At 46.7% G+C, this 13,700-nt stretch overlaps 1 protein-coding gene across 1 annotated transcript in view; it reads left to right on the top strand.

Moving 5' to 3' along the window:
- The window catches only part of LOC128056932 (two pore calcium channel protein 1-like), a 56,353-nt gene that overhangs the window by 16,768 nt on the left and 25,885 nt on the right, over positions 1 to 13,700 (top strand). The window contains exons 5-8 of the mRNA XM_052649759.1: positions 5,612 to 5,728; positions 6,290 to 6,408; positions 6,615 to 6,716; positions 8,611 to 8,737. Coding sequence (XP_052505719.1) covers positions 5,612 to 5,728; positions 6,290 to 6,408; positions 6,615 to 6,716; positions 8,611 to 8,737 — 465 coding nt within the window. The remainder of the gene's footprint in view (positions 1 to 5,611; positions 5,729 to 6,289; positions 6,409 to 6,614; positions 6,717 to 8,610; positions 8,738 to 13,700) is intronic.

Raw genomic sequence — 13,700 nt, 5'->3', positions numbered from 1 at the left:
TCCCTTTGGAAAAGCCTTTTGTGTGCAAGTGCTTGCTTCCATATTTCCATTCCTGGGACTTGATCTTTAGGGAAGAAGGATGTGTTCAAAGATTTATCCACAAGATTGGTCATGGCTGAGCTGTTCTTAGTATTGAAAAATTGGAAACAGCTGGATTTCCTGACAATCAGTTCAGTTCTATTCAGTCAATTGTGTCCAACTCTTTTTGACCCCATGGACTGCAGCACGCCAGGCCTCCCTGTCCATCACCAACTCTCGGAGCTTGCTCAAACTCATGTCCATCGAGTCAGTGATGCCATCCAGCCATCTCATCCTCTGTTGTCCCCTTCTCTTCCTGCCTTCAATCTTTCCCAGCATCAAGGTCTTTTCAAATGAGTCAGTTCTTTGCATCAGGTGGCCAAAGTATTGGAGCTTCAGTATCAGTCCTTCCATTGAATATTCAGGGTTGATTTCCTTTTAGATTAAGTGGTTGGATCTCCTTGCAGTGCAAGGGACTCTCAAGAATCTTCTCCAACACCACAGTTCAAAGGCACCAATTCTTTGGCGCTCATCTTTGTTTATGGTCCATACATGACTACTGGGAAGACCATAGCTTGGACTTGATGGACCTTTGTTGGTGAGGTAATGTTTCTGCTTTTTAATATACTGTCTAGGTTTGTGATAGCTTTTCTTCCCAGGAGCAAATGTCTTTTAATTTCATGGCTGCAGTCACCATCTGCAGTGATTTTGGAGCCCCCCCCAAATAAAGTCTGACACTATTTCCATTGTTTCCCCATCTATTTGCCATGAAGTGATGGGACCAGATGCCATGATCTTCGTTTTCTGAATGTTGAGTTTTAAGCCAGCTTTTTCACTGTCCTCTTTCACTTTCATCAAGAGGCTTTTGAGTTCCTCTTCACTTTCTGCCATAAGGGTGGTGTCATCTGCATATCTGAGGTTATTGGTATTTCTCCCTGCAGTCTTGGTTCCAACTTGTGCTTCATCGAGCCCAGTGTTTCTCATGATGTACTCCGCTGCTGCTGCTAAATCGCTTAAATCATGTCCAACTGTGTGCGACCGCATAGACGGCAGCCCACCAGGCTCCCTGATCCTTGGGATTCTCCAGGCAAGAATACTGGAGTGGGTTGCCATTTCCTTCTCCAGTGCATGAAAGTGAAAAGTGAAAGTGAAGTCGCTCAGTCGTATCCAACTCCTAGCGACCCCATGGACTGAAGCCCACCAGGCTCCTCTGTCCATGGGATTTTCCAGGCAAGAGTACTGGAGTGGGCTGCTATTGCCTTCTCCGGATGTACTCTGCATATAAGTTAAATAAGCAGGGTTACCATATACAGCCTTGACATACCCCTTTCCCAATTTTGAACCAGTCCATTGGTTCTAACTGTTGCTTCTTGACCTGCATACAGATTTTTCAGAAGGCAGGTAAGGTGGTCTGGTATGAAGCAGAAGTAGGTGTTTTTCTGGAACTCTCTTGCTTTTTCAATGAGCCAACAGATGTTGGCAATTTGATCTCTGGTTCCTCTGCCTTTTCTAAATCCAGCTTGAACATCTGGAAGTTCCCGATTCATGTTCTGTTGGAGCCTGGCTTGGAGAATTTTCAGCATTACTTTGATCGCACGTGAGATGAATGCAATTGTGCAGTAGTTTGAGCATTCTTTGGCATTGCCTTTCTTTGGGAGTGGAATGAAAACTGACCTTTTCCAGTCCTGTGGCCACTGCTGAGTTTTCCAAATTTGCTGACAAATTGAGTGCAGCACTTTCACAGCATCGTCTTTCAGGGTTTGAAATAGCTCAACTGGAATTCCATCACCTCCACTAGCTTTGTTCGGAGTGATGCTTCCTAAGGCCCACTTGACTTTGCAGTTCAGTCTGGCTGTAGGTGAGTGATCACACTGTCGTGGTTATCTGGGTCATTAGGATCTTTTTTGTAGAGTTCTTCTGTGTATTCTGCCACCTCTTCTTAATATCTTCTGCTTCTGTTAGGTCCATCCGTACAGTTTCTGTCCTTTATGGAGCCCATCTTTGCATGAAATGTTCCCTTGGTATCTCTAATTTTCTTGAAGAGCTCTCTAGTCTTTCCCATTCTATTGTTTTACTTTATTTTTTTGCACTGATCACTGAGGAAGGCTTGCTTATCTCTCCTTGCTAGTATTTGGAACTCTTCATTCAGATGGATATATCTTTCGTTTTCTCCTTTGCCTTTCACTTCTCTTCTTTTCCTGACAATAGGAGATAAATAAAATATGGTACATCCACATCTGTTAGAATGGCCTTATATGCACTTATGTGTCTATGATCAAGGAGAGATTGCTTCTTGTTTATTAGGTCAAAAGAGCAGGTTACAGTATAGTTGGAACACATCTTTGTTACAGGAAAAGAAGAAAGAGTAATAGAGCGTCATAGAATGATCTGGAAGGACACCAGCTAAGGGGTTATGCCAAGTGAGGCAGGGTGATGTATTGTGAAATGCTGCTGTGATGGGAGTGGTCCCGGGCGGTGATTCGCTGAGGGCACTTTACAATTAGCATCTCAGCACAGCAGCCAGCCTGCCTCAACCTAGAGTGTCCACTATCTTTTCTCACCCTTTCTCAATTTGGTTTGAGTTCCTTCATACATCTGCTGAACTCCTGAAATACACAGAGTTGTCTCTCTGGTCTCATTTTTTTTTTTAGAAATATCTTCACTTCCTATTATTAAAAAATGAACACAGTAAGTCCCCTGCATACGAACCTGCAACTTGCAAACTTTCAAAGATGTGACCTGTGTTCACATGCCCGGTCGTGTGAGTCGTTCACGTGTCTGGTGTGTATTGTCATGTGTGTGCGTCTTCTGCAAGTCGGTGTGCTTTTGTGTACTTTTCTGTACAGGACTGTATAGAGTACCTCTGTATGTATCTTTAGTTCAATTCCAAGAGGTCCATGAGCGATCGTAAGGGCAGCAGTGATGTAACTGGTACTACTGTACTTTTCAAGGTACTGTACTCTAACATTAAAAATGTTTTTTTTTAATTTTTTGTGTTTGTTTTATCTAAAATGTATTTTATGTGAAAAGTATTATAAGCCTTTACAACAGTAAAGCTGTTGCTGTTGCTTAGTCACTAAGTTGCGTCTGACTCTTTTTCGACCCCATGATCTCTAGCCCGCCAGGCTCCTCTGTCCATGGGATTCTCCAGGCAAGAATACTGGAGTGGGTAGCCATTCCCTTCTCCAGGGGAGCTTCCCAACCCAGGGATCGAACCTGCATCTCCTGCATTGCAGGCAGATGCTTTACCTCTGAGCCACCAGGGAAGCCCCATTACAGTAAAATACTGTAAAGTAAATTACTATTTAGTTAAGTACTGTGTATAATTGGGTACCTAGCTAACTTTGTTGGAGTTACAAATGCACTCCTGGGACATAACATATTCATATATGAGTGTCTTACTGTACAAGAACCCTAGGTCTGAGATGGGACTTATGACGACATCTTCAGTTCAGTCCATAACATGGTATCGCCTGACACAGGAAGGTGGAGGATGAGACGGATGGGAAAACTTAAAAAAAAGGGAAGAATTGGAAGCGCGTGCACATCTTTCATGGCCGTGTTTGCTGCATGACCCCCTCCTGGGACAGGGTGGGAAGTCCGTCCTCATCTCCTAAGACTTCCAGCACGGAGCCGTGACTATGATGGACGCGTGAGCACTTTTCAAGCCCAAGTCCGACCTGGTCGCCATGCTCTCTTCTCTAAAGCGTCCCGAGTCCCACCAGAGAAAAGCCAAAGTCCGTGTCGGAGGCTCTGTGTCCCTCCCGCCGGAGGTCCTCCCCTCCTAGACCTGCACGGCCACGCCACCTCCTCAGAGCCCCGCCCTGCACACCCTCAGCCCCTGTCTCATCCGGGTTTCCTCCAGAGAGCTGAGCACTTTCTCTCTCTAGAGCTGGGACAATGCCTTGCGTGGAAGAGGCACTCCTCAGAGGTGTATGGAGTGAACCGGATGAGGGTGCAGGGTGCCCCGTCCAGGTCTGTCCTGCATCTATAATACTCCTTCACCTCCATCACCCTTATTTGAAATACTTGCTGGGCTCCCCAGGCTCTGGGAATAAGACTTATCTTTTTAGCCTGATCCTCAAATTCACCTGCCCTCAGTCTGAGGTCTTGTCACTTCCTGCTCCCCTCTGCCCCCACTGCCAGGAATCCCTGCTTCCTGAGCATCCCTTTGCTGTGTCTGCCTGCCACGGCTCTTGACTTCTCAGAGTTGTGTGCTTTTAAAGCTTTTATTTGCATTAAGATTACATCAAAGGGGACTTCCCTGATGGTCCAGTGGTTAAGAATCTGCCTGCCAGTGCAGGGGACCCAGGTTCGATCACTGGTCTGAGAAGATTCTATATAAGGTGGGGCAACTAAATCCACGTGCTGCAACTGCTGAAGCCTGCACGCCCTAGAGCCTGGGCTCTGCAGCTAGAGAAGCCGCTGCAGTGAGAAGCCCCTGCACCATGGTTAGAGAGTAGCCCTTGCTCGCTGCAACTAGAGAAAGCCTGAGCACAGCAGCAAAGACCTGTGCAGCCAAAAATTTAAAAATTAATCAACAACAACAACGAAAGATTGCATCAGGGAGTGCTTCCTCCAGGAAGCCTCCCCAGATACCGTGACCCTTGGTGAGCTGTCCGTCCATCCCTGCTGCGCTGGAATAACCCCTCTAACTCCCTCCAGGTGGTGCTCCATGCAGCGGCCAGCACCAGCCTCTTTCTGAGTCTGTATTTTCTCTCCCACTGTGATTGAGCTTTCTCAGTCCTCGTTGCCTTGCCTCCAAAGGGACTGATCTAATATTTCTGATGATGGTAGATTATTCTTTTTTAACTTATATTTTTCTAAACTGCTCTGGGACCTTCTTCCTTTGTCCATCCTCAGGATCACCTTAATAAGGATTGATAAGAATTTTCTGTAATCTGGATATTTTTATCCTGTTGTGTGTGTGCATGCTCCGTCTTGTCCAATTCTTTGTGACCCCCTGGACTGTAGACCAGTAGACTAGATTCTCCAGGCAAAGTTACTGGAGCGGGTTGCCATTTCCTACTCCAGGGGATCTTCCCAACCCAGGGATCGAACCTGCGTCTCTTGCATCTCCTGCCTTGGCAAGCAGGTTCTTTACCACGGATGCCACCTGGGAACTGGGCTAGAAAACCTGCCTCATATGTGGAACTGAAGGAAAATACCACATGGTGTGGACACGTGGTAGTGCTGGTAACTGGCGAGGCTCTGTTACCAAGCCTTCTGGGGTCCAGTCCCAGGCCTGCCCCTCTTGCTGGCTGTGTGACTGGGGCCTCATGATCTCCCTGTCTGTATGTCAAACATTTCCATCCAGGAGTGGTACCCTCTGCAGGGGGCGTGGAATAGTCTGTGCAAAGCTCACTAGAGGCCATGGCGCATGGTGAACTCTCAGAGGCCATGGCACATGGTGAACTCCCAGATGATAGCTGCTGTTAATGTTCTGCTATGAAACTGGATTATGCTGTTTATGAATGGGGTTCTTTTCCTGTGATGCATTGTGACCTTCCTCCTGGGTCAGTGAACATGCATCTGTATGGCACTTCCTCAGTCCTCTCGCAGTACTGACATCTCCGCCCCATGTCTGTCACAGCTGACCTTGATTGATCTGGTCATCTATGCGTCCCTGGAAGCTGTTAACATCCGAGGAGTTCGATGGTCAAGGGCCTTGAGGCCAGTCTTCCTCATTAACTTCCCTGAAAGTCGTCAGGTAAGGATATGATTTAGGATACACAAGAGGGTGTTTTTTTGTTTTTTGTTTTTTTTTTACTGAAGTGTACTTGAATTATAGAGTTGTGTTAATTGTTGCTGTACAATAAAGTGACTCAGTTACGCATTTATATGTACATTCTTTTTCGTGTTCTTTTCCACCATGGGTAGGGTGTGAGCACAGCTATCATGGGATACTGAGTATAATTCCTTATATACAGTAGGGCCTTGTTTATCCATTCTCCGCACACCAGTTTGGCTTCCCTGGAGGCTCAGTGGTAAAGAATCCCCCTGCCAATGCAGGAGATGTGGGTTAGATCCCTGGTTTGGGAACATCCCCCGGAAAAGGAAATGGCAACCCACTCCAATATTCTTGCCTGGGAAATCCCTTGAACAGAGGAGCCTGGTGGGCTACTGTCCATGGGGTTGCAAAAGAGTCGGATACGACTTAGCGACTAAAACAACAACATATCCCAGTCTGCATCTGCTAAGCGAGTGGGGTTTTGTTTTAGCAGAAAATTCGCTGATTGTGTGTAAATGAAACGAAGTTTTGTCTTCACAGATCCGAAGGGCTTTCCGAAGCATCCGGAACACGCTGCCCGACATCCTCTACGTGTTCCTCTTGTTCCTCTTCAGTATGATGATTTTCTCCCTCATGGCCTTGAAGCTTTTTGGGGACAGGTGAGCAGGCTACTCCGGAGCTTTCTGCCAGAGATCTCTCCCGTGTGTGTGTTCAGCCTGCCGGTGCCAGAATCGGTCGGCAGTGGCTGTCTTCCCCGTTCAGACCCTGCAGGAGGGCTCCAGCAAGGGGGAAAGGGTGTCGGAAATCACAGCTTCATTTATGTCTGTGGGCTTTTTTTCACTCTGTGTCATTGATTCCTCTTTAGGGATCTCAGAACAGTGGAAGGGTCGCCGTACTTCACCAACATCCTGGACATAGCGTTTGAGCTCTATGTGCTGGTCACCACTGCAAACAGCCCGGATGTCATGTACGTGAGTCACCAGTTCATGTCCACTGACATCTGTTATATAACAGAATCCACTTTCTTAAAAGCCACTGTAGGAGAAAACAATGGCGATTTTCTGTTTAATCATATTTGTTGTAAAATTTTTATACAGTATTTTTTTTTTTGGCCACACCATGGGGCATGCAGGGTCTTATTTCTCCCACCAGGGCTCCCTCACCCTCAGGGGAAGTCCCTATGTAAATTTAGATTTAAATAGAGAGGGTAGGTTAGTGCCAACACTTGGCACTCTTCAAAAATTTTATGAGGGACTTCCCCTGCAGTCCAGTGGCTAAGACTCTGAGCTTCCTTTGCAGGGGGCGCTGGTTTGATCCCTGGTTGGGGAGCTAAGATCCTGCATGCTGAACAACATGGCCAAAAAGAAAAAAAGCAGGTTAAATTAAAACTAAATTTAGATGACCTTTTTAAAAAAACCAAAAGCAACAAGAGACATCTCTGGAGACATCACTTAAGTGTTAGAACTCAACTCTGCTCTGGAATGTTCTTTGAGTCTTGAGTTGAAACACCTAAGCCATTTTCGTAAAGGAAGCACCGCTTTCTCCTAAGCATTGATGTGGTTTTCTGGCTAAATGAAACAGGAAAGAAATGTAAAGGTTAGGAGCTGTCCCTTCCCCCAGTGCCAATTCTCCACACATGTGGACATTATTTAGGAGAAAAACATCAGGCTTTTTTTTTCCCCCTAATATCCTGTGTATTATGGATTTGCCTTGTTTGTGGAGGTAAGATTATTCAACAGTGCCCCCTGAGTAGATGACTCCTGGGTCCTAGAGTGTGGCTGGAGCTCTAACTGCGAATGTCCGCTGTGGGGGAAGGGCGGGCTTCCTGTTGTCTAGTTGTGTTTAGGACCATTGTGTCAACTTGTCCTGGGTTCCTGCTCACTCTGAGGCGTGTCTCTAGCAAAAAGTGAGCGAGGTGAAGCTCCTGGCCCTCCTGTTTTTTCTTGGCTCTTTCCCTCGGCGGACTCCCTCCGTGTCCCCTGCTGTACAAAACCCAGTTTCCATGAACGGGGGTGTGAGCATGCATCCTGATCGATGCCTTTTGTCCCGGCGCTGTCATTTTTTAAAATTACTTTTTATTTATTTTCGGTTATGCTGGGTGTTGGTTGCTGCACTGGGGCTTTCTCTGGTTGTGGCGAGTGGGGTCTGCTCTTCACTGTGGGACGTGGGCTTCTCATCGTGGTGATTCCTCCTGTTGCGGAGCGCTGGCTCTAGCCTCACGGCTTCAGCAGTCTCAGCACACGGCCTCGGTTGTTGTCCTCCACAGGTTTAGTTGCGCTGTAGCATATGGAATCTTCCTGGGCCAGGGATCGAACCCGTGTGCCCTGCATTGCCAGGCGGATTCCTACCCATTGTACTTCCAGGGAAGGGCCCAGTGCCATTATTAAGGATACTTCTTTCATTCTTATAGTCCGAATGTGGATAGAAGACTATCTGCCTTCCCCGCATCCTGGCAAGGCATTCTAGTGTCCCTGAAAAGCCTTGAGTGTAAACCCAGGTCACAGTTCAGATTCTTTCTATAATTCTGGGCAAGTGGATCTCCTTTCTGGGCTTGGATTTTCTCATTGGGAAGGGAGGGAGTGGGATGGGGGCATCTCCCAGATCTTGCCTGCTCTGGAAGTTGGCACCTCTCTAAGGCACTAAGAGCTCCAGAAGGCAGGTCTGGAGTGCGCCATGTAGCATGAAGCATGGTGATGGCTTTGAGGCCCCATTGCACTGTCTGGGGGAGACTTAGACTGAGACAAGGTTTTCCTTGCCCCATGCACATGGACTGTCCATGTGGGATGTCACCTATGGTCAGCCTTCTATGCCCTGTGGACCGAGGGCGTGGAAAACCATGACAGATGGTTATTTCCTTCTAGGATGCCTGCCTACGAGCTCAACTGGTGGTATTCTCTGTACTTCATAGCCTACGTCATCATCAACACCTACATCTTCATGTCCGTCTTCCTGGCTGTTGTCTACAACAACTACAGGAAGCACTTGAAGGTGAGACGCCTGAGCTGGGGGGCCAGCGGGGGTCCGGCACCTGGCTGGGGTGGGAGCTGGGAGGCCACAGGAAGCACTTGAAGCTGAGACGCCTGAGCTGGGGGGCCAGCGGGGGTCCGGCACCTGCCTGGGGTGGGAGCAGGGAGGCTAGCCTGTGCACTTGCTAATTTGAATGTGCTCATTTTCCTTTTGCGTTGATGAATCTGAAGATTCACTTGCCTTGCTGAACTCTGCTGGGCCAGGTGGCTCTTTGTCAGTCTGGTGTGGCTCTGACGGTGTGTCCCAGCTTCAGGGCAGATCCCGGACTTGCTCCTTACTCTTTTTTTGGTCTCTTTTTGACTGGGCCACTTGGCATGTGAGATCCTGGTTCCCGACCAGGGATTGAACCCTGTAGTGGAAGTGCAGAGTCTTAACCACCCGACCACCGGGGAGGTTCCTTGTCCCTCACTCTTAATGCATCTGGTTGTCTATGGCTCCTTGAAATCTTTTCTTCTTTATTTTAGTGTTTTTATGGACTTAGTTTTAAATTTTTATTGAGTATTAAAATAAAATATTTTAGTGTTTTTATTTTTAGATTTTTAGTTGATTTACAATGTTGCCTTAGTTTCAGGTGTACAGCAAAGTGATCCAGTTGTACATATACATATATCCACTCTGTTTTAGATTCTTTCCCCATACAGGCCGTTACAGACTGCTGAGCAGAGTTCCTGTGCTATACAGTAGGTCAATTTCATCATCTATTTTATATATAGTAGTGAAAAGTGATTTCACTTTCATGCATTGGAGAAGGAAATGGCAACCCACTCCAGTACTCTTGCCTGGAGAATCCCAGGGACGGTGGGGCCTGGTGGGCTACCGTCTATGGGGTCGCACAGAGTCAGACACGACTGAAGGGACTTAGCAGCAGCAGCAGCAGCAGTGAAAAGTGAAAGTGAAGTTGCTCAGTCATGTCTGACTCTTTGCGACCCCGTGGTCTGTAGCCTACCAGGCTCCTCTGTCCATGGGATTTTCCAGGCAACAGTACTGGAGTGGGTTGCCATTTCCTTCTCCAGGGGATCTTCCCGCCCCAGGGATCGAACCCGGGTCTCCCGCATTGTAGACAGACGCTTTTCCGTCTGAGCCACCAGGGAAGTCCAGCTGTATATAGTAGTGGGCATATGTTGATCCCTGTCTTCCCATTCATCCCTCCCTGGCCTTCCTCGCTGGTAACCATGCCTGTCTTCCATATCTGTGACTCTATTTCTGTTTCGTAAATAAGCTCATTTTTACTATTTTTTTTAGATTTCCCATATAAGCAATATCATATGATATTTGTCCTTTTCTGTCTGACTTACTTCATACGAAGTATGAAGGAGCCAAAGCTGATGAAGACATAGCTGCACCTGTTAAGAATTTAAGGTCTTTAAATGATAAATGCTAGAGAGGGTGTTTGGAAAAGACCCTGATGCTGGGAGGGATTGGGGGCGGGAGGAGAAGGGGATGACCGAGGATGAGATGGCTGGATGGCATCACGGACTCGATGGACATGAGTCTGAGTGAACTCCGGGAGGTGGTGATGGACAGGGAGGCCTGGCGTGCTGCGATTCAGGGGGTCGCAAAGAGTCGGACACCACTGAGCGACTGAACTGAACTGAGAGAGGGTGTGGAGAAAAGGGAACCCTCCTACATGCTGATGGGGGTGTAAACTGGCGTAGCCACTATGGAAAACAGTGTGGAGGTTCCTTAAAAAACTAAAAATAGAGTTACCTTATGATCCAGCAATCCCCCTCCTGGATGTATATTCAGGAAAAACTAATTCAAAGAGATAGCTGTACTCCCATGTTCATTGCAGCACTATTCACGATAGCCAAGTCATGGAAGCAAGCTAGATGTCCATCAGCAGGTGAGCGGATAAACAAAAAGTGGTGCATATTTACAGTAGAGTGTAAAGAGAATGAAGGGAGCCATTCGCAGCAACACGGGGGGGAACTCGAGACGATCCTACTAAGTGAAGTAAGCCAGAAAGAGAAAGACAAGCATCATATGATATCACAGATATGTGGAATCTGAAATATTATACCAATTAACTCATTTACAAAAAAGAAATAGACTCACAGGTATAGAAAACAGACTTGTGATTACTAAAGGGGAAAAGCAGGGAGGGGTCTATTCAGCTAGGTCAGTTCAGTTGCTCAGTCGTGTCTGACTCTTTGCGACCCCATGGACTGCAGCACGCCAGGCCTCCCCGTCCATCACCGACTCCCAGAGCTTCCTCAAACTCATGTCCATTGAGTCGGTGATGCCATCCAACCATCTCATCCTCTGTCGTCCCTTCTCCTCCTGCTCTCAATCCTTCCCAGAATCAGGGTCTTTTCAAATGAGTCAGCTCTTTGCATCAGGTGGCCAAAGTATTGGAGTTTCAGCTTCAGCATCAGTCCTTCCAATGAACACCCAGGACTGATTTCCTTTAGGATGGACTGGTTGGATCTCCTTGCAGTCCAAGGGATTCTCAACAGTCTTATCCAACACCGCAGTTCAAAAGCATCAATTCTTCCATGCTCAGCTTCTTTATGGTCCAACTCTCACATCCATACATGACTACTGGAAAGACCATAGCCTTGACTAAATGGACCTTTGTTGACAAAGTAATGTCTCTGCTTTTCAATATGCTGTCTAGGTTGGTCATAACTTTCCTTCCAAGGAGTAAGTGTCTTTTAATTTCACAACTGCAGTCACCATCTGCAGTGATTTTGGAGCCCCCCAAAATAAAGTCTGACACTGTTTCCCTTGTTTCCACATCTATTTGCCATGAAGTGATGGGACCAGATGCCATGATCTTCGTTTTTTGAATGTTGAGTTTTAAGCCAGTTTTTTCACTCTCTTCTTTCACTTTCATCAAGAGGCTCTTAAGTTCTTCTTTGCTTTCTGCCATAAGGGTGGTATCATCTGCATATCTGAGGTTATTGATATTTCTCCCGGCAGTCTTGATTCCAGCTTGTGCTTCATCCAGCCCAGCGTTTCTCCTGATGTACTCTGCATATAAGTTAAATAAGCAGGGTGACAATATACAGCCTTGATGTACTCCTTTTCCTATTTGGAACCAATCTGTTGTTCCGTGTCCAGTTCTAATTGTTGCTTCCTGACCTGCATATAGGTTTCTCAGGAGGCAGGTCAGGTGGTCTGGTATTCCCATCTCTTTCAGAATTTTCCAGTTTATTGTGATCCACACAGTCAAAGGCTTTGGCATAGTCAATAAAGCAGAAGTAGATGTTTTTCTGGAACTCTCTCGCTTTTTCCATGGTCCAGCGGATGTTGGCAATTTGATCTCTGGTTCCTCTGCCTTTTCTAAAGCCAGCTTGAACATCTGGAAGTTCACGGTTCACGTATTGCTGAAGTCTGGCTTGGAGAATTTTGAGCATTACTTTCCTAGCGTGTGAGATGAGTGCAATTCTGTGAGAGTTCTTTGGCATTGCCTTTCTTTGGGATTAGAATGAAAACTGAACTTTTCCAGTCTTGCGGCCACTGCTGAATTTTCCAAATTTGCTGGCATATTGAGTCCAGCACTTCCACAGCATCATCTTTTAGGATTTGAAACAGCTCAACGGGAATTCCATCACCTCCACTAGCTTTGTTCTGAGTGATGCTTCCTAAGGCCCACTTGACTTCACATTCCAGGATGTCTGGCTCTAGGTTAGTGTTCACACCATCATGATTATCTTGGTCGTGAAGATCTCTTTTGTATAGTTCTTCTGTGTATTCTTGCCACTTCTTCTTAATATCTTCTGCTTTTGTTAGGTCCATACCATTTCTGTCATTTATCGAGCCCATCTTTGCATGAAATGTTCCCTTGGTATCTCTAATTTTCTTGAAGAGATCTCTAGTCTTTCCCATTCTATTGTTTTTCCTCTATTTCTTTGCATTGATCACTGAGGAAGGCTTCTTATCTCCTCTTGCTATTCTTTGGAACTCTGCATTCAGATGGGTATATATTTCCTTTTCTCCTTTGCCTTTTGCTTCTCTTCTTTTTATAGTTGTTTGTAAGGCCTCCTCAGACAACCATTTTGCCTTTTTTGCATTTCTTTTTCTTGGGGGTGGTCTTGATCACTGCCTCCTGTACAATGTCACAAACCTCCATCCATAGTTCTTCATGCACGCTGTCAGTCAGATCTAATCCCTTGAATCTGCTTGTCACTTCTACTGTATAGTCATAAGGGATTGGATTTAGGTCATACCTGAATGGTCTAGTGTTTTTCCCCACTTTGTTCAATTTAAGTCTGAATTTCGCAATAAGGAGTTCATGATTGGAGCCATGTGTGTGTGTGTGTGTGTGTGTGTGTGTGTATACATATATGCAACTGTGTGTGCTGAGTTGCTTCAGATTAACTCTGTCTGACCCTATGCATCGTAGGCCCCCCTGCTCCTCTGTTCATGGGGATTCGCCAGTCAGGAATACTGGAGTGGCTTCCCATGCCCTCCTTCAGGGGATCTTCCCGACCCAGGGATCAAAGCTGCATCTCTTGTCTCCTGTATTAGCAGGCGGATTCTTTACCACTAGTGCTGCCTGGGAAGCCCTATCTATCTTCCCTATCTATCTATATATAATTGAATTGCTTTGCTGTACACCTGAAACGAACACGACATTGTAAATCAACTCTGCTCAATTTGAAAAAGAGAATTTCTGGTCTAGCTATGTTATCAGCTTACAGGGGGCAGTAGGGATGGGCATGCACATGGCCCATTATAACATGAAGAGGGCTTCTCCTCTTCTGGAAGATTGTCTGTGCACAGTCAGGCTTCATGGCAGCCCCGGACCCCTTCCTTCCAGGCCACTTCTAGCCTCATTCCACTCCGCTGCTTTCCCCCCCTCTCCTCCGTGTCTTCCTCGACTTGATGGCAGACCTGGCTCCTCCCTCCCGGCGGCTCCCTGCCTCTCAGCAGCGCGCCTCATCTCCTTCGTTTCCGGGCACCTGCCTCCCGGGCAGAG

Source organism: Budorcas taxicolor, chromosome 11, assembly GCF_023091745.1.
Source record: "Budorcas taxicolor isolate Tak-1 chromosome 11, Takin1.1, whole genome shotgun sequence".
NCBI classification, from domain to species: Eukaryota; Metazoa; Chordata; class Mammalia; order Artiodactyla; family Bovidae; genus Budorcas; species Budorcas taxicolor.
Note: the sequence above shows the minus strand (reverse complement) of the source record. Positions and strands in the feature narration are given on the sequence as shown.